Below are 21769 nucleotides of genomic sequence, written 5' to 3'. Positions count from 1 at the left end.
AAATAGTGTGCACTGTCAGAATCAGAACACCTTTATTGACATTGCATGGGAACAATGGAATTGAACAGCGATCCAGCTCAGTGCTTTTAAAAGAGCCTACATAAAATACTCCAACACAACAAACAAAAATAAATTCACTTGATTGATCGGTGTACAATTCGACCACTTCCTGTGTGTACAATTCAATCTGGCTTTACAACACCCTTTCAACTCACAAAGCAAGAAGGACAGGTTTCTTGTTAGAACAAAACGAGTTTAAACTTGACTGTAACAAATTGCTCTCTGATTCCAAAGTAAATGTTTTTTTTCATTAATCCTTCATCGACTTTATAAAAATAAGGCTTTTGAGAAAAACACACCTCTCACATAGGATAGGTCTTTATTGTCATTGCACAAGTACAACGAAACTGTATTGTCAGCACAAACCCGTTCAAGATTAGACAAACAAACAGTGTACAGCAGGGGTCCCTAAACTACGGCCCATGGGCCAGATCCGGCCCCCCAGCATCCAAAATCCGGCCCACAGGAAATCCCAAGTTAAAAAAAGTTATTTTTTATTTATTATTTATTTTTAATTTTTTTATTTTTAAATCTTTCCTCTCTAATCCATTTTCTACCGCTTGTTACTCTTGGTGTCTCCTATCTGCTCAGGCAAATCATATTGTCTAAAAATTAATTTTCCCATCGATAACGTGACTATGTTAAATGTTGATGAACATCAATGTTAATTGATGTTAAATGACAAAAGGGATTATAAAGACAATGTATATATGTATATAAACAGTTTGGGGAGCCCTGGTGTACAGGGTTGCAGAACAGGAACGCTGATGGGTCGCCACAAGGCGCCTCGTAAAAGATGGGGGAAAAAGGTAAACGCTGAGGAAGGATGATCATTTTGACTATTGAAGATTGATTTGAAGTCCGATTTAGTTTTTTTTTTTTCATTATATCATTACATTTTCTCGTGAAATTGTAATTATTCTGCAGAAAAGACTTGACTTCAGAACCGGACTCCCGGCTGCAGTGACCCAAGTAAGCACTAGAGGGCGCCATTGACCGCAAAAGACAGTAACTCCATTGAAGCAGGTCAGTGGACTACTTGACATTGTGTGCCTCTTGAGTTCTGTCTGCTTTTACACGATTAGCTTGTGTTCTAAAAGTGCAATACTTGGTCTACAACCACATTTGAGCACAATGCATTGATTTTATTTACCATATTGGTTCAAGAAATTCCCAGAACTGCTCCTTGTTGCACTATTTATTGATCTTTTTCTGACATAGGAATTCATGGCTTGTTGGTATTGCCTCGACTTAAGCACATTTAGGCTGCCGTTTTTTACATCCACATCTGAGCTTCATGCATGCATTGATTATGTTTGGCATGCTGGAAAAATTCCCAGAATGACGCCATTTTGAGCTATTGATCCGACCGATAGATAGGACCTAAAACCATGGAGGATCAGATCACTTTGAAGTCAAATGTCGAAAGTTTTTTTGCGGCTAATACCTGCGAACAAAGCATCTTGAAGTTAAAAGATAGCTTCTCCCTTGCGGCGATGCACAGCACACACCTATCACAGTTGAGTGGGGAGGATATAAAGAAGAGCTCCTTACCTGTAAGATGAAACCTTAACCCACACAAGGCAAGTAGAGACCAGCCGGGACAAAAGAGGACAAGAAATACACAATGTTTGTGTACGCTGGTATGCTGCTGCAAAGAAGCAAACAAACATGGACTCTTTAATTTACCCATTTAGCATTTCAGCAGAGTGAATGTATAAATAATGCGTGTGACACGGCGAGTTTTTTTAAAAGCCTTTTGTGAACATCGAGGCCTTGTGGGTAAAATGATACTCTCTCGCGCTCAACAAGAGGGAGATTAAACTTTTGTACTGATTTCTGTCTCATTTCCTGCCTTTGCTGCTGCCACATGCCATCATCCACCACAGTATCCCCACAGCACAATGTGCTGAAATAAAAATATTGACCATTTTTTTAGGTAAAATACATCCGGTTGTTGACATTGAAGTGGACTGTAATTTACAAAATGGATGAAGCAGCATGATGCACTGATCCACTCTCCAGCACCTCCATCCACCCTGGAGACCCATTGGGGCTGATATGTGTGTCCCTTGGGTTGTTTGTAAGACCACTTTCATTATCCCTCCCATTGTCAACATGGGAGCCTCTAGACTTAAACAGATAAAATGACCTCCTTCCACTATGTTTAAAATCGCATTTAATTCAACCGGCCTCAATGCTTGGGGATGGAGAGGCATGTGGCAGCTTGTTTGTGGCACAGGGCACAGCTGGTGTGCTCCCCGAAACCTAATATCAAAACCCCAGGACATCTTATTTGCATATATTGAGTGCATGGAGAGGTGCAGGAATAATTTGAGATGTAAAGCTTCTCGCTAGTTTTCACCAAAGAGCATCAAGCATTTGAGTGCTGACAGGATTGATCCGTCCTGCGGAGGCAGCAGGCTTGTGTTATTGATTGCCTTCCAGATGGGACAGTCACATTTCTAAACAAAAAGATCCTTATTCAAATATTTTGTAAGATATTGATTTGAGGCACCTGCTCATTCTGGGATCCAATACTATAGATTTCTGCCTTTGTTAAAACGATAATGCTGTGTGCAGTTGTGGAGAACTGCACCATCATACAAGCCTAAAAGTTAAACAGGAAACCACAGCTCCCCATATCAAAAACACACAATCTTGCAACACAATAATCACTTTATTATATTTTGGTTTCAGACAGTTTTATCAAGTTACATTAAGGTCATCGTGTTGTCACGTTGGCAGCATTCAGCACATCTGAAAAGAAGTAGGAAGAAGCAAAGCAACATTGATGAATAGGTGGTCAGCAACTCCTAAATAATGCAAGTGTGGATATTATTTTCTGCAACAATGCTGTGACGCAAGTGTTTTGTCCTTTTCCGATAGAGAAGCGATAAACGGACGAGTGAATAATGTAGCAGCTCACACACTTGCAGCAGAATGTGTTTATGCCAAGGTTGGCTGCGAGGCGAGCGAGGCAGGTCACTCACCAATTGTATGAAGTGGTGCACAATTGTATTCTGTCGGATTGTAGGTCATCAAATGGTTGCTGAAGAGGAGTACCTTTTGTAAACTTGTCAGCCGCACCTCCCCACCAAGATGGTTATGGTCTCCCAGAACCACATAACTCATTCACTTATGGCTCCTAGAAATCGGTAGTGCACACCGATGACTGGACTTTGCCTCGGCTGGCGTGCAAAACTAAGTATTAATCAATCAATCAAAGTTTACTTATACAGTATAGCCCTAAATCACAAGTGTCTCAAAGGGCTGCACAAGCCACAACGACATCCTCGGCTCAGATCCCACATCAGGCCAAGGAAAAACGTAGAGTGGATCTAGCATAATATTGTGAGAGTCCAGTCCATAGTGGATCTAACATAATAGTGTGAGAGTCCAGTTCATAGTGGGGCCAGCAGGAGATCATCTTGAGTGGAGACAGGTCAGCAGCGCAGAGACGTCCCCAACTGAAGTAGAGGACACCACCAGTCTCAGAAGGACTGGGGTATAGGGAAAGTCACCCCTCTAAGTACAGGAAGACAGAAATGATGACGCAGATGAACCAACTCGTGGTCTATGGCTCAAAAAGCATGACTTCAAAATGTGTGACACATTCCGTGCACTGTCTTGACAAAAGCAGATTGTGGAAGGGGTTGGGACCCCACCATGTGCATAAACATAGGCGATGAAGAGAATATGGTGGTAAAGTTGGGACCCTGGCGATGGATCCGGATATGGACTACAAAGAAGAGGCGCTTGTTTCATTGGCATGTCGGATAGGTAACCATGAACTTGATTCAAACCTCTTGAGGAGATCAACTTTTGAAAATCAGGGATAGGGGTCTAAAAGTTAGAACTTGGAGTGTACAAATTTTGTAACAACCAGGAAAACTAGACAATCTAATACAAGAAATGGAAAATACGAACTGCAGAAACACACTGGACAGACAAAGGGAAAATGATATGAGAAACTCACACAATGGTATACTCAGGTGGAGAACAACATTGAAATGGAGTAGGGATAGTTATGAAGGACAATATAGCCAGAACAATGTCAGAATTCTGGACAATGACAAAGAGTAATCATGATAAAACTTGAGGCAAAACCATTTAACATTGACATATTTTTGGTTTATACACCCACTCAAGATCATGATGATGAAGAAGTTGAAAAGTTCTATCAGCAAGTACAAACTGGAATCAGACAAACTCAGTCATTATATGTGTCACGGGAGATCTGAACGCAAAGGTTGGAAATAAACAGTACGACTCAATAGTGGGAGAACATGGACTAGGCCAAATAAATGAAAGAGGTGAACGACTAATTATGCCAACTCAACAATCCGTGTACTACCACCATGTGGTTCCAACCTCCAGTAAGGAAACTATACACATTGACAAGCCCTAATGGCACAACTAGAAACCAAATAGATGATATCATTTTCAACAGTTCCAAAACAAGCTAAAACATACCCAGGAGCAGACATCAACTCAAATATCAACCCTGTGGTAACCTAAATCAAAATCAAGATACAGAAAATGAAGGAATCTAAAAGAAATGAACAGTTTGAGCTTAATCTACTGAAATATCAAATATACAAGAGTAAGTACAATGTAGAAGTCAAGAACACATACGAGAGACTGTCCATTGAGGAGAATGAACAACAACCTGATGAACGAAATGTGAACAATCAAGTGGAGGGTAAAAGGAAATACCCTCAAAAAGTGCATTCTAACTTCACTAAAAGCATTGCTCCAACGCAATGATCCAAAGAAAAAGAAACCATGGATGACAAATACTGGAAATTATGGTAGATCGGAATGATTTGAAAAAAATGGTGCCAACAAATACAATGTTTTGAACAAGCAAATAGATGCAGCTTGATGAGCAGAGATTTGGTATTCAGAGTAATGTGAAGAAGAAGTGGAGAGTTTAGACAGACAGTTTAAATCCCAGGACTGCGAGACAACGGCACAAGTTCAATTTCAATAAGCAATCCAGACCGCTTTTTTAATTTAAATTTAAATACCCAGAGGTGGCAAGATGTCAGCATCTTGTGGACTATGGGAAACACCAAGGTTAGTGACCATGATCTGTACTTAACATAATTAACTTATATGACCCAATCCAAACAACCTTCCCAAGTCATGGTCCAGATAACACAATTCATCCATCCATCCATCCATCCATCCATTTTCTACTGCTTGTCCCTTTTGGGGTCGCAGGGGGTGCTGGAGCCTATCTCCGCTGCATTCGGGCAGAAAGCGGCGTACACCCTGGACAAGTCGCCACCTCATCACAGGGCCAACATTCACACTCACATTCACACACTAGGGCCAATTTAGTGTTGCCAATCAACCTATCCCCAGGCGCATGTCTTTGGGAGTGGGAGGAAGCCGGAGTACCCTGAGGGAATCCACTCAGTCACGGGGAGAACATGCAAACTCTACACAGAAAGATCCCGAGCCCGGGATTGAACCCAGGACTACTCAGGACCTTTGTATTGTGAGGCACATGCACTAACCCCTGTTCCACCGTGCTGCCCAAATCTACACACTAAAACAATTCAACCAGCGCAAAAAGTCAACACACATGGTCACACATACCACTACCTGCTCACTGAACTTTGTGGATATTATACAAAAAAACCTCCCATCACCATTAAAAATTCGAAATCACACCCATTTTAATCCATTGCAAGGCATGATGGGAAAAATGCAAAGCACTCTCTCCACACTTATCCATGTTTGACTTTAACTGCTTGATATTTCTGATTGATTACAAAGCTTTAAAGAGGTTGTCATGGAAGTAAACGAGGTAGGAGAGGAACTTTCACAAACTCTTAATATAAAATTATAAAAACTATCAATTATATATCCATTGTATTATTAGAAAATGTAAACACACACACACACACGCACACACACACATATGTATGTGGGGTATTCTACTACAAACCCCGTTTCCATATGAGTTGGGAAATTGTGTTAGATGTAAATATAAACGGAATACAATGATTTGCAAATCCTTTTCAACCCATATTCAATTGAATATGCTACAAAGACAACATATTTGATGTTCAAACTGATAAACTTTTTTTTTTTTTTTTTTGCAAATAATCATTAACTTTAGAATTTGATGCCAGCAACACGTGACAAAGAAGTTGGGAAAGGTGGCAATAAATACTGATAAAGTTGAGGAATGCTCATCAAACACTTATTTGGAACATCCTACAGGTAACAGGCAAATTGGGAACAGGTGGGTGCCATGATTGGCTATAAAAGTAGATTCCATGAAATGCTCAGTCATTCACAAACAAGTATGGGGCGAGGGTCACCACTTTGTCAACAAATGAGTGAGCAAATTGTTGAACAGTTTAAGAAAAACCTTTCTCAACCAGCTATAGCAAGGAATTTAGGGATTTCACCATCTACGGTCCGTAATATCATCAAAGGGTTCAGAGAATCTGGAGAAATCACTGCACATAAGCAGCCAAGCCCGTGACCTTCGATCTCTCAGGCTGTAATGCATCAACAAGCGACATCAGTGTGTAAAGGATATCACCACATGGGCTCAGGAACACTTCAGAAACCCACTGTCAGTAACTACAGTTGGTCGCTACATCTGTAAGTGCAAGTTAAAACTCTCCTATGCAAGGCGAAAACCGTTTATCAACAACACCAAAAAACGCCGTCGGCTTCGCTGGGCCTGCGCTCATCTAAGATGGACTGATACAAAGTGGAAAAGTGTTCTGTGGTCTGACGAGTCCACATTTCAAATTGTTTTTGGAAACTGTAGACGTCGTGTCCTCCGGACCAAAGAGGAAAAGAACCATCCGGATTGTTATAGGCGCAAAGTTCAAAAGCCAGCATCTGTGATGGTGTGGAGGTGTATTAGTGCCCAAGACATGGGTAACTTACACATCTGTGAAGGCGCCATTAATGCTGAAAGGTACATACAAGTTTTGGAGCAACATATGTTGCCATCCAAGCAACGTTACCATGGACGCCCCTGCTTATTTCAGCAAGACAATGCCAAGCCACGTGTTACATCAACGTGGCTTCATAATAAAAGAGTGCGGGTACTAGACTGGCCTGCCTGTAGTCCAGACCTGTCTCCCATTGAAAATGTGTGGCGCATTATGAAGCCTAAAATACCACAACGGAGACCCCCGGACTGTTGAACAACTTAAGCTGTACATCCAGCAAAAATGGGAAAGAATTACACCTGAGAAGCTTAAAAAATGTGTCTCCTCAGTTCCCAAATGTTTACTGAGTGTTGTTAAAAGGAAAGGCCATGTAACACAGTGGTGAACATGCCCTTTCCCAACGACTTTGGCACGTGTTGCAGCCAGGAAATTCTAAGTTAAATATTATTTGCAAAAAAAAATTAAAGTTTATGAGTTTGAACATCAAATATGTTGTCTTTGTAGTGCATTCAATTGAATATGGGTTGAAAGGGATTTGCAAATCATTGTATTCCATTTATATTTACATCTAACACAATTTCCCAACTCATATGGAAACAGGGTTTGTAAAAAAAGGGTTTAATAAAACAATTAAGTATTCAAACATGCATTTTTACTTACTTTATGTTATGATTTGTTCAAACACAGGGCATCAATTGAGATAGTGATAAGATAAATAAATACAAAATCATCTTTTATAGGAGGCTTTCTACCTAGAAGTAGTTGTCCCCAATCATGACCCCTAAATATAAATGTGTGAAAATACTGCTTTGACTATTGTGTGTGAAGTCCTAATTGTCAGTTGCAGTCTGTGTCTGTCCAGCTTGGTTGCAGATCCAAACCAGAAAGTGACGGAGGTGCACAAAACAGACTGAAGGATGGAATTGTTAAACATGATCAGCAGCTCCTGGGGTAGGCTATACTTATGGAGCTGATGCAATAAGTACATCCTCTACTCTGCCTTTTCCCTGATTGTGTCTTGGTGGGAGGTCCACTTCAGATCCTGCGAGATTGTGGATCACAGGAACCCGAAAGAGTCCCATTAGACACTGTGATGTTCAGAATGGTGGAGTGGGGTGGGGGTTTTGAGCGGGTTCTGCTACGGAAGGTCCTGCCTGCACCAGAGAGCCAGCTGTTCCACCTCCCGTCTGTAGCCAGACTTCTGCCTGTAGGTCAGGATGATGTGAGCAGTAGCTCCCCCCATTTGCACCCAAACAAACACTTAGACACAAAATGCATGAATTACATCTTCCTAACAGAGGTAATCATATTATATCACATTTTCACTTCAAATATGACGCATTCCTGACTTGTACAAGCCTCGTTTTCAGACTTAGGAGCCACGTCCCCACCATTGGGCAGTTTTTTTAATCAAACATATGCAGTACAACAAATGTGGCATTATTATCGAGTACAATTCCAATGTGTTGTATTGTCAGAAAAGGCAAAATATTAAAAGGCAAATAAATAATGTCAAGTGATACTCTCCCACCCCCTCCCCCCATTTACCGACAAGACAAGTGCCTGCACAAAGGAAATCTACATCGTATCCTCTGTTTCATAATCTAAATTTTTTTTTTTTTAATTCCAATACAGCTGTCCCTCTTTTATTGCTATTAATTGGTTCCAGACATGCCTGCAATAAATTAATTTCCACCAAGTATAAATCAGTTATAAATACTGTTTTTTTGTAGATTAAGTATAAAAAAAACTAAATAAGTTGTCCAACCTTTTGAGAGCCCTGTAGATATGAAATAACACACTTTATTCACATTTACACTCTTTTAATCCAATATAAGTAATGCTTCCTGAAGCTTAGCCAATCAGTGGCCATGATACTGAACAGCGCGCTATGATTGGTTTGGTCTCATCCAGTGGCCAATACCACTGTAGTAATAATATTTGTATTTTACCTGGCCGTTCTTATGCTTGGAAATGCTTAATTTAGGACCACAAAAATATAGAATATGCATATATGTATATATATATATATATATATATATATATATATATATATATATATATATATATATGTATATATATATATGTACACATATATGTATATAGATATATATACAGTATATTAGGGCTGTGAATCTTTGGGTGTCCCACGATTCGATTCAATATCGATTCTTGGGGTCACGATTCGATTCAAAATCGATTTTTTTTTTTTTCAATTCAACACGATTCTTGATTCAAAAACGATTTTTCCCGATTCAAAAGGATTCTCTATTCATTCAATACATAGGATTTCAGCAGGATCTACCCCTGTCTGCTGACATGCAAGCAGAGTAGTAGATTTTTGTAAAAAGCTTTTATAATTGTAAAGGACAATGTTTTATCAACTGATTGCAATAATGTACATTTGTTTTAACTATTAAATGAACCGAAAATATGACTTATATTGGACACAGTGTGTTGTCAAGCTTATGAGATGCGATGCAAGTGTAAGCCACTGTGACACTATTGTTCTTTTTTTAAATTTTTTATAAATGTCTAATTATAATGTGAATGAGGGATTTTTAATCACTGCTATGTTGAAATTGTAACTAATATTGATACTGTTGTTAATAACATTTATTTTCGTGTCACTACTTTTGGTTTGTTCTGTGTCGTGTTTGTGTCTCCTCTCAATTGCTCTGTTTATTGCAGTTCTGAGTGTTGCTGGGTCGGGTTTGGTTTTGGAATTGGATTGCAATTTTATGGTATTGCTGTGTATTGTTTTGTTGGAGTGATTAATTAAAAAAAAAAAAATTTTTTTGAATTAAATAAATAAAATTAAAAAAATCGATTTTTAAAAAATGAGAATCGATTCTGAATCGCACAACGTGAGAATCACGACTCGAATTCGAATCGATTTTTTCCCACACCCCTAATATATATATATATATATATATATATATATATATATATATATATATATATATGTGTATATATATATATATATATATATATATATATATATATATAATTGTCCAACTTACATTATATTATTATCTTATAATAACCTGCCACATCATTTAATTCTACCATGTTGGCAAAATACAAACACAGAGTCAATGCATTTATAACACATAAAACATGTTTTATTACACTTGTGTTAATTTAACCAGCAAAACCATTCGGTCAAACATTTATTGTTAGTCACTGTCATTTCCAAGAGCCAGGACAGACGCAACAATTCAATGCATCACACATTCTGTGGTTAAAATACAACTCTTGTCATTATACATTTGACCAGCAGGTGGTGTCTTGCGTCGAAATTCTCGAACCAATTGGCTCAAAGTGGTGCAATGAAGGCCTCACAAGGCTTCACCTGACCACCACTACTACATACCTTCAGGGCAAGGGAGAGGATGTGACGTCATAAGGAAGTGGGCGTGACACAATGCCAGAAATATGGAACAAACCCTCCCAATTATATAGTGACCCCAAGTGGTAGCCTAAAGTCAAGATAGGCCATCTGGTGGTAATGAGGTCCCACACACACACACACACACACACACACACACACACACACACACACACACACACACACACCTGGTGGTAATGAGCCACACACACACACCTGGTGGTAATGAAGTCCCACACACACACTTGGTGGTGATGAGGTCACATACACATATCTCCAAGACAGCGATGAGCGACCTCATCCTGCTCCAGGTACATGAGGTCAATGTCATGGCCTGCAAATAGTCCGAATCTCAATCCAATCCAAAATGTGTGATGGAAATTGGAGAAAATGTTCCATAACACGACTCCAACTTGCACAGCTGATCTGACAAGGGCAATCAGAGAAAGCTGGAGCAATGTTGATGTTTGTCACTGGTTAAGTCCATGCACGCTGTTATAAAAGCTGGAGGTGGTGTGTTTAAGTGTGGTGTTGTTGTTTTTTTTCATAATTCCATACACATTTTCCTCAAATTGAGTGAAATCCCATATTTTCATCTGCTTGATCTCTTACTGACTTCCTCAGTTTATATTCTTCAATTATTTAAGTGTTTCTTAAAGCCATTTAAAATGAACATGGTTTTGTGTCATGTTTGTTATCTGCTTTTTTTACTACAAAATGAAATAAGTCATTGAACATCTTCCAAGTCTGGTGATTCCATCGTTGTTGCCAGGCATTCTATAAGCTTCATTTAATTTTCTTAAAACATTTTTTTTCATTTCATTCATTTAAAAACGAATGCAGCAACAGCATTTAGCGCAAATGAAAAGGAGCCGAAAGAAGTACAACGTATAATATCTGCGCCCTATCAACACAGTCATCTACAGTTCCAGTTCATTGGAGCTGTACGATGCAGCCGTCCTATCAATCTCAGGACATCAAAATACCTTAATACTCCACGGTGTCATATTTTTGTAACATTTGACATTTTTCTTTAACAAAAACATGGCCTCAGAAGTTTATGATTGTACAATCAAGACTATTCCACAGACCGACTCCTTTGATTGAGACACATCTTTCCTCTAAAGCTGAGTGAAACTGGTTTTGTAAAAACTAGAGATATGTCGATAAATGCGTTAAAATTTAATATCGGAAATTATCTGTATCGTTTTTTTTATTATCGGTATTGTTTATTTTTTATTTTTTTTATTAAATCAACATAAAAAACACAATTAATGCACCAACCCAAAAAACCTCCCTCCCCCATTTACACTCATTCACACTCATTCACACAAAAGGGTTGTTTCTTTCTGTTATTAATATTCTGGTTCCTACATTATATATCAATATTATCAATACAGTCTGCAAGGGATACAGTCCGTAAGCACACATGATTGTGCGTGCTGCTGGTCCACTAATAGTACTAACGTTTAACAGTTAATTTTACTCATTTTCATTAATTACTAGTTTCTATGTAACTGTTTTTATATTGTTTTACTTTCTTTTTTATTCAAGAAAATGTTTTTAATTTATTTATCTTTTTTTTAATTTATTTTTAAAGTACCTTATCTTCACCATACCTTATTGTCCAAATTAGGCATAATAATGTGTTAATTCCACGACTGTATATATCGGTTGATATCGGTATCGGTAATTAAAGAGTTGGACAATATCGGAATATCGGATTTCGGCAAAAAGCCATTATCGGACATCCCTAGCAAAAACGCTAGTCAAAGATCAATTGATAAAATGAAAATGGATTTAAATTAATTAGTTCCAGAACTCCAAAAATATGAAAACGAAACACATTTTATAGGGAATAATACTAGTTTTACATGGAAAACACTATGCAAAATACATGCATAAGAATGAAATTGATAAATGAATATTTAACCTTACTTTTATCATCCTATCTTGCTGATTGTATTGTACCATATGTCCCGGCCAGAAATCTGTGTTCTAAGAACTCCGGCTTATTAGTGATTCCCAGAGCCCAAAAACAGTCTGCGGGCTATAGAGCGTTTTATATTTGGGCTCCAGTACTCTGGAATGCAGTTAGAGATGCTACCTCAGTAGAAGCATTTAAGTCTCATCTTAAAACTAATTTGATCAGTTGATCTGCCGTCTCTTTTATGCTCTGCCCCCCTCTTCTGCGTGGAGAGGTTATTAGGCGACCATAGATGACGCGCTAGCTGTTCAAAGTCGGAACCCGGCGTGGACCACTCATCTGTGCATCAGTTGGGGCGTCTCTACACTGCTGACTTATTTTATTTTATTCTTTTTTTTTTTAAAGTACCTTATCTTCATCATACCTGGTTGTCCAAATTAGGCATAATAATGTGTTAATTCCACGACTGTATATATCGGTTGATATCGGTTTCGGTTGATATCGGTATCGGTAATTAAAGATTTGGACAATATCGGAATATCGGATATCGGCAAATAGCCATTATCGGACATCCCTAGTAAAAACCTTTAGTTCATACACATGTTTTTTAGAAGGTTATACTCTACTAATTCATTAAATGTCAGTGTTTGTAATTGTATAAATAGAGGATTGGTTGGGTCTCTGTGTCTACTTCCACTGACGACTCGAATCGCTCTTTTCTGTCAAAGAAAAAAATGGATTGATGCATGTTTTGCAGGCACTTCCCCATCCTCCAATGCAATAGGTCACATATGGAACAATCAATGAGTTATACAACAAAAACAATGCACTCTTATTTAGAAAATCGTTGACTTTATACAGCTCAGCTATGATCTGGGATGCCTTTACTTTGACATGATCAATGTGATTTCCATGTCAAGGGTTCGTCAATCATTATACCTACAAACTGTCCTTTCAATTTCTAATCCATTAATAACTAATGACGTGTCAACGTATTTCCTTTTTGCTACAAAAAAAATCATAAATATAGTTTTGCTAATATGTAAGGACAATTTTTTGGCATTGATCCACATTATAATTTTACTGGAATTCATTTTCTACAGTTTGTAGAAGGTAATTTATATTTTCTCCTGAATAAAATAATATAAGGTGGTGTCATACACAAATAGAAGTTTAGCCTTAGACATAGACAAACTTTATTGATCCACAAGGGGAATTGGTCCATACAGTAGCTGTCAGGCTTGGACGGAGGAAGGGACTCAGATGCAGAGAGGTGATTCCAAATAAAGCTTTTATTTTGAAATACTCTTTAAGCCTCCAGAGCCGAGTAAATTCAATTACTATGAAATACAAAAATACTATTGACAAAATGTTCCAAAAGGGAAAAACCGAAAATCACTCCAAAAAAGGAGGAATACAATAATAAGGACGATATAATTAGCACCGTATCTGTTATCAAAAAACTTTAACAAAAAACGCTCCAAACAGGAGGAAGAAAATAAAGACTATAAAACTTAACTACTCTAATCAATGTAAACAAAAAATCACTCAACAAACGTTGAGGAAAAAATCTTTAAGGAAAAATAATAACTCACCACTGCGGTAGAAAAAGGTAGGATAACAAAAGTCGCTCTGAGGGAGGAAAAAAGTTAATTCAAAATTACAGCGTGGGATCTTCTGGGAGCAAGGACGTAGACGTGAGACAAGGCAAGGCATGGACATAAACAGGGACATGGAACGCAAGACAGGCACGAAAGCTCGAGACAATCTGGCACAGAACAAGGGGAGGCTTGGGCTTATAAAGAACATGAGGGTAATGGGAAACAGGTGGAAACAATCAAGGGTCAGGAATGACGTCAGACTGGTGACACAAGAGGAAGGACCCGTGATCTGAAACAAGAGGAGTTGCTTTTCAAAATAAAACATGTAAATCACAAGACAGAAAAAACCAAGACAAGACTTCCCTCACCGCGGTGTGACAGTAGCTCAGTTACAAAGGATGGAAAGGATAATGCACAAAAGGGCACACAAAGAGGGCCAAAACAAAAGGTATAAAGTAGACTAAAAATGTACCATAGTAGCAATATATCATATATGTAATATTTACATATTATATATACAGTATATAATAAATACTGATATATTATATTATTATATTATATTATATTTTTATATGATGTATACAATATATAACACATCTCAATTACCATGTACAATATTACAGTATATGTAAAAGGTGCAGCAATAAAAAAGGGCAGCATAAAATAGAGAGTAGATCCAGCAGAAAATAAACATTATAAACAAAGAGAGGTAGCCAACATAGAAGAAGTACTTTCCATTTTGCTAAGAACTTTTCTTCCCAGAATAGACAAATCTCTCTGTGACCAATCAGTTTAATATTTCTGCATTTTATCCCAAATATTCATGTTTTATAAAGTATTTGAAACTGGATTTGACATATACTGGTTATGAAATGTGGAATATGTAGCCCAATTTTTTAAAAGGTACAGTCTCAAATTTGTTATAACTTTAGTTTTTTGAGAAATTGTTAACAATTTTAAGGATTTGGGTGAATCTTTTTTTTACTTTTTTTTTATTTTTTATCAACCTTTATCTATAATATGCAACATTTACATACAATCAAAGAAATAATAATAATCAAAACAAGTACAGAAACTGTATAAAAACAGAACAAAACAGCGCCAGGGGGTTGTAAACTCAATAAAGTAACTAAAATAGAATGCAATATAGATACATGTAAAAAAAATAAAAAATTTAAGCCATAGGCTCACACAAATTCCGTAAATAATCCAAATTTGGAGGACAGCATCATCGTTTCCCCAGCTTTTTGGTTATTAGAGGTAGGAAAGCGTTTTAAAGTAAAGTTCTAATTCTTTTTTTAACGGCACAAAAAACAGGTCGAGTATTGAGAAACCTCCATTTATGAATATAAAACTTAGCCAATAGTATAATTAGGTTGCAAAGGTAAAATTAATTTTCAAATTTTTTTTCCATACAGTGTAGGATTTGGGTGAATCGGGTTGCTCAGTAAATCGGGCCGTGACGTAAAAAACGTAAGCCGTGGCCCCGCCCTCCCCGGTAGAACTAAACAAAGCGCAAAAATAGGGATGTCTGATAATGGCTTTTTGCCGATATCCGATATTCCGATATTGTCGAACTCTTTAATTACCGATACCGATATCAACCAATATATGCAGTCGTGGAATTAACACATTATTATGCCTAATTTGGACAACCAGGTATGGTGAAGATAAGGTAATTTAAAAAAAATTTAATAAAATAAAATAAGATAAATAAATTAAAAACATTTTCTTGAATAAAAAAGAAAGTAAAACAATATAAAAACAGTTACATAGAAACTAGTAATTAATGAAAATTAGTCAAATTAACTGTTAAAGGTTAGTACTATAAGTGGACCAGCAGCACGCACAATCATGTGTGCTTACGGACTGTATCCCTTGCAGACTGTATTGATATATATTGATTAGAGATGTCCGATAATATCGGCCTGCCGATATTATCGGCCGATAAATGCTTTAAAATGTAATATCGGAAATTATCAGTATCGTTTTTTTTTAATTATCGGTATCGTTTTTTTATTTTTTTATTTTATATTAAATCAACATAAAAAACACAAGATACACTTACAATTAGTACACCAACCCAAAAAACCTCCCTCCCCCATTTACACTCATTCACACAAAAGGGTTGTTTCTTTCTGTTATTAATATTCTGGTTCCTACATTATATATCAATATATATCAATACAGTCTGCAAGGGATACAGTCCGTAAGCACACATGATTGTGCGTGCTGCTGGTCCACTAATAGTACTAACCTTTAACAGTTAATTTTACTCATTTTCATTAATTACTAGTTTCTACGTAACTGTTTTTATATTGTTTTACTTTCTTTTTTATTCAAGAAAATGTTTTTAATTTATTTATCTTTTTTTTTTTTTTTTTTTAAAGTACCTGATCTTCACCATACCTGGTTGTCCAAATTAATTCCACGACTGTATATATCGGTATCGGTTGATATCGGTATCGGTAATTAAGAGTTGGACAATATCGGAATATCGGATATCGGCAAAAACCATTATCGGACATCCCTAATATTGATATATAATGTAGGAACCAGAATATTAATAACAGAAATAAACAACCCTTTTGTGCGAATGAGTGTTAATGAGTGTAAATGGGGGAGGGAGGTTTTTTGGGTTGGTGCACTAATTGTAAGAGTATCGTGTGTTTTTTATGTTGATTTAATAAAAAAATAAAAAAAACACGATACTGATAATAAAAAAACGATACCGATAATTTCCGATATTACATTTTAGCGCATTTATCTCACAGGCCGATATCATCGGAAGGCCGATATCATCGGACATCCATCCATCCATCCATTTTCTACCGCTTATTCCCTTTTTTGGGGGGGGCGGGGGGGCGCTGGAGCCTATCTCAGCTACAATCGGGCGGAATGCGGAGTACACCCTGAACAAGTCGCCACCTCATCACAGGCCCAACATTCACACTCACTTTCACACACTAGGGCCAATTTAGTGTTGCCAATCAACCTATTCCCAGGTGCATGTCTTTGGAGGTGGGAGGAAGCCGGAGTACCCGGAGGGAACCCATGCAGTCACGGGGAGAACATGCAAACTCCACACAGAAAGATCCCGAGGTCGGGATTGAACTCACGACTACTCAGGACCTTCGTATTGTGAGGCAGACGCACTAACCCCTGAACCACCGTCCTGCCCCCTTGACCTTTGTGTGCATTATAAATGTATGTTTGTTGTTCAATAAAACAATAAAAAAAAAAAAAATAAATAAAAACCCTTGCCAAAAATGACAACGCATTTAAATTGTTATAAAAAAATATATTTTTATGCATTCGTTCGTTTTAAAAAATGGCAGCCAAATCACGTGTGGATCGCGTGCCCGTTGGCTCCGCCCCCGGAAGTGAACATAAACAAACCGACGACGCCAAAGAAGACATGAGCGTTATGGCGGAGGTAGCAACGCTGCCTCACAACGTTCGCTTAGAATTTACTTCGACATAAACTTGACGCCCGCGCTTGTGTCTCGTTTTTATTCGTGGCGAGGGCGATAGAATAAGCCTCACCCCCTTTTCGCCGCCCCCCCCCCAATAAAGCTAGCTATAAGACGCCACAAGCGGGGCTGAGTGGTGAAGTAACGCGACACCGCAGCGGAGGCGGCGGCGATAGAGGAGGAGGAGGAAGAGGCGGAGGAGGAGGAGGAGGAGTAGGACGCTCCGGCGATGATTGATTGTTAGGCGAACGCCGCGGCAGCACGGAGAGGACATAACGGGACGTGGTTTGGCAGGTAAGTGCGTGGGTGCGTGACGTCCTCCTGCTCTAGCGACATGCATGTGTCGCCTTGATGACTTCAGCCATTTCCGTGCGCATCATCGCATACGTGCGTGATCGACAGCTCGGTTCTGGCATCCATAATTGACGAGCCGAGGCGAGCACGCAGCTAGCTAGCTTTACAGCGGGGCTTCTAAACACCCCCCCCGGCCGACGCGAGCGGGAGTGGAGCTTCAATGCCGACTGATTGGATCAATTTTACAGCGTGTGTAAATTCGCTAACAATGAGAGGCGCTATCAGCTGAGAGCAGATAACAGTTTCTGTGTGCAGGCGGCACAGTGCATCCGACGTGACTTTCACATGTCTTCTGCCTTTGCAGGTCCTGCAAAACCAAGAGGAGGGCAAACTTCAAGTAAGAGGCTTGCTGAGTCATCCATTGACTTTCATACCCACAGATGATGTGATATTCCTCTTCTCCATTCAGAGCCAAGAGGAAGGTGCTGGCCTGCGTCCCCCCCCCCCCCCTGCAGGATGCTACGCCGCAGCTCACCTTGAAAGAGCGGGCTGCACCGTGACCCTTACCACATCTGTCAAAAGTCAACCCGCGGCCTCCGGAGCCAATATGGGACACTTAGACGCGGCCCAAGCTGGATTTTAAAGCGGCTCCGACCTCCCGAGATGGAGAGGCTGGAACCGGAGCAGGAGAGGGAGGCCGAGGCGCCCATGCACAGCGTACACGGAGCCAACCGGACCCGGCCGTCGTCCTACCGGGCCCTGCGCAGCGCCGTGTCCAGCCTGGCCCGCTTGGACGACTTCAGCTGCGAGAAGATAGGAGCCGGGTTCTTCTCTGAGGTGTTTAAGGTGAGCGGTCGGGAAGAGCATCCTTCTGTTCCTGCAGTGCAGGGCTTGTCAAACTGCGGTACCACTCGTCATGGCCAACTTGCTCTCAGACTTGGTCCCAAATATGGTGCCCTAAAGTCACGTGAAAGGTGTTTTGACTAGAGGTATCCGATAATGGCTTTTTTGCCGATATCCGATATTGTCCAACTCTTAATTACCGATTCCGATATCAACCGATACGATATATACAGTCGTGGAATCAACACATTATTATGCCTAATTTTGTTGTGATGCCCCGCTGGATGCATTAAATGATGTAACAAGGCTCCCCAAAATAAATCAACTCAAGTTATGGAAAAAAATGCCAATATGGCACTGCCATATTTATTATTGAAGTCAGAAAGTGCTTTTTTTTTTAACATGCCTCAAAACAGAAGCTTGGAATTTGAGACATGCTCTCTTTGAGAGAGCATGAGGAGGTTGGGGTTGGGGGGTGTATATTGCAGCGTCCCAGAAGATTTAGTGCTGCAAGAAGTTCTGGGTATTTGTTCTGTTGTGTTTATGTTGTGTTACAGTGCGGATGTTCTCCCGAAATGTGTTTGTCATTCTTGTTTGGTGTGGATTCACAGTGTGGCGCATATTTGTAACAGTGTTAAAGTTGTTTATACGGCCACCCTCGGTGTGACCTGTATGGCTGTTGACCAAGTATGCATTGCATTCACTTGTGTGTGTGAAAAACCGTAGATATTATGTGATTGGGCCGGCACGCAAAGGCAGTGTCTTTTTAAGGTTTATTGGCGCTCTGTACTTCTCCCTACGTCCGTGTACCACTCCGTACAGCGGCGTTTTAAAAAGTCATAATACTTTTTGAAACCGATACCGATAATTTCCGATATTACATTTTAAAGCATTAATCGGCCGATAATATCGGCAGCCCGATATTATCGGACATCTCTAGTTTTGACCCATCAGCGTTTGGCCAGACAATCTCCTGAATGATTGGTCAAAACCCCTCACCTGACTACAGGGCGCCATGTTTGAGACGTGCTCTAAAATGGAGTTGGCCATACTCTATAAGTTGTATTTACGTCCGGTTCCTAGTGGTGGGCCAGGGTTGGCATTGTGCCTTTCTCAAAGAAAAATGCCCCATGTTTGCGTTGTTTTAGGCCGGGGGTGCCCATTACGTAGATCGTGAGCTACCGGTCGATCGCCAGCTAGGCATTAAAAAAATAGACCTAAAAATTAACGATCATCAATCTTCACTAAGACGTCACTTGATTGATATTCGCGGCACCAGAGGGTCTTGTGAGGTGACGCTGGCTGCTGCGAGCTCATTATTAAGTAAAAATGACAGAGAGGAGGGCGAAAAACACTTTTTATTTGACTTTTGCGCCGTACCTGCTGTCAAAACTCTTAAAGCCCGATTGCACAGTTCCTGTCTTCACAATAAAAGTGCTGCGTTTTTTTGTTTGTTTTTAAAAAAATTTTTTTTATCATCAAATCAACAAAAAAAACACAAGATACACTTACAATTAGTGCACCAACTCCCCCCGCCCCCCATTCACACTCATTCACACAAAAGGGTTGTTTCTTTCTGTTATTAATATTCTGGTTCCTACATTATATATCAATCTATATCAATACAGTTTGCAAGGCATACAGTCCGTAAGCACACATGATTGTGCGTGCTGCTGGTCCACTAATAGTACTAACCTTTAACAGTGAATTTGACTAATTTTCATTAATTACTAGTTTATATGTAACTGTTTTTATATTGTTTTACTTTTTTTTTATTCAAGAAAATGTTTTTAATTTATTTATGTTATTTAAAACATTTTTTTAAAGGTACCTTATCTTCACCATACCTGGTTGTCCAAATTAGGCATAATAATGTGTTAATTCCACGACTGTATATATCGTTTGATATCGGTATCGGTTGATATCGGTATCGGTAATTAAAGAGTTGGACAATATCGGAATATCGGATATCGGCAAAAAGCCATTATCGGACATCCCTATCTAATATACTTTTAACGTTTAATATTTCCCATTTAAGTATTATCTTTATTTTTTTTTTTATTGAAAAGAATAAGTCTTTATTGTTTGCCAAGGTGGAGAATTGTCTTTTATCTTGTTTTGGAGTTCTTACAAAGGCATTTTTGCTACGAGTGTTTTGTAAAGCACAAACTCTGCTAGTCTTTAAAAAAAATAAAAATTGCGCGATATTTAAGAGTTACGTTTTCACAAAGGCATCAATCATAAATGAATCTTTCAGCACATACACAATGTTGACATCTGTAGTTACATTTTGATAAAGATGGGGAAAACGTGCACTCGTAATAAAGCGTCAAATAAACATGGCTGTAGACGCGAAGTTAACTCATGAAATGCAACCTTACTTGAGCTAAAAGGATGCATTATTTATCCGGGAGAGTCTAGATACCGATTTGCTTGCAGCCACACACAAATAAGTTGTAGTCCTCTATGCTTTTTCAAGTTTTCATCTGTTTTGTCGTGTAAAATGACGTCCGGAGCGCCAGATAGTTCCTTATGTCTGGGAACGTGACCGACGGAAAATAACTGGATTAAAGTACAGTGTTTTATTTTCCTATAATTAAACAGTTTTACTGTCCAAACTGTGTAAAAGTTACAGTGGCCAAAAATATGAATATACTTGTTAAATAAAAACCTCTGCATTGGGGACGGCGTGGCGCGGTTGAGAGAGTGGCCGTGCTAGCAACCTGAGGGTTCCTGGTTCAATCCCCACCTTCTACCAACCTCGTCACGTCTGTTGTGTCGTTGAGCAAGACACTTCACCCTTGCTCCTGATGGGTCGTGGTTAGGGCCTTGCATGGCAGTTCCCGCCATCAGTGTGTGAATGTGTGTGTGATTGGGTGAATGTGGAAATAGTGTCAAAGCGCTTTGAGTACCTTTTTAAAGGTACAAAAGCGCTACACAAGTATAACCCATTTTAATACTTGGGCCTACTATGCTACTGTAGTTTAATGTTGGTCATGGTGGTACTTGGAGAGCTGAGTGTTTCCTGGGTACCGTATTTTTCGGACTATAAGTCGCAGTTTTTTTCATAGTTTGGCCGGGGGTGCGACTTATACTCAGGAGCGACTTATGTGTGAAATTATTAACACATTACCGTAAAATATCAAATAATATTATTTAGCTCATTCACGTAAGAGACTAGACGTATAAGATTTCATGGGATTTAGCGATTAGGAGTGAAAGATTGTTGGGTAAACGTATAGCATGTT

General features: G+C 39.0%; 1 protein-coding gene across 4 annotated transcripts in view; it reads left to right on the top strand.

Annotated features, from left to right (window-relative positions):
• Positions 1-21769, top strand: part of tesk1b (testis associated actin remodelling kinase 1b) — a 62462-nt gene that overhangs the window by 828 nt on the left and 39865 nt on the right. For 2 of the 4 annotated variants that reach the window (XM_061961018.2, XM_072913176.1), the window contains exons 2-5: positions 785-869; positions 988-1086; positions 18043-18075; positions 18148-18524. In XM_061961018.2, the coding sequence (XP_061817002.1) occupies positions 18342-18524 (183 nt within the window). In that variant the 5' untranslated portion in view covers positions 785-869; positions 988-1086; positions 18043-18075; positions 18148-18341. Of the gene's footprint in view, positions 1-784; positions 870-987; positions 1087-17017; positions 17679-18042; positions 18076-18147; positions 18525-21769 lie in introns of those variants that run through there. The other 2 variants (XM_061961019.2, XM_061961017.2) reach the window with 2 other exon arrangements.

The sequence above is a fragment of the Nerophis lumbriciformis genome, linkage group LG05, assembly GCF_033978685.3.
Source record: "Nerophis lumbriciformis linkage group LG05, RoL_Nlum_v2.1, whole genome shotgun sequence".
In the NCBI taxonomy this organism is placed as follows: Eukaryota; Metazoa; Chordata; class Actinopteri; order Syngnathiformes; family Syngnathidae; genus Nerophis; species Nerophis lumbriciformis.
The sequence above is the reverse complement of the archived record's forward strand: the minus strand, read 5'-3'. Positions and strand labels throughout refer to the sequence as shown.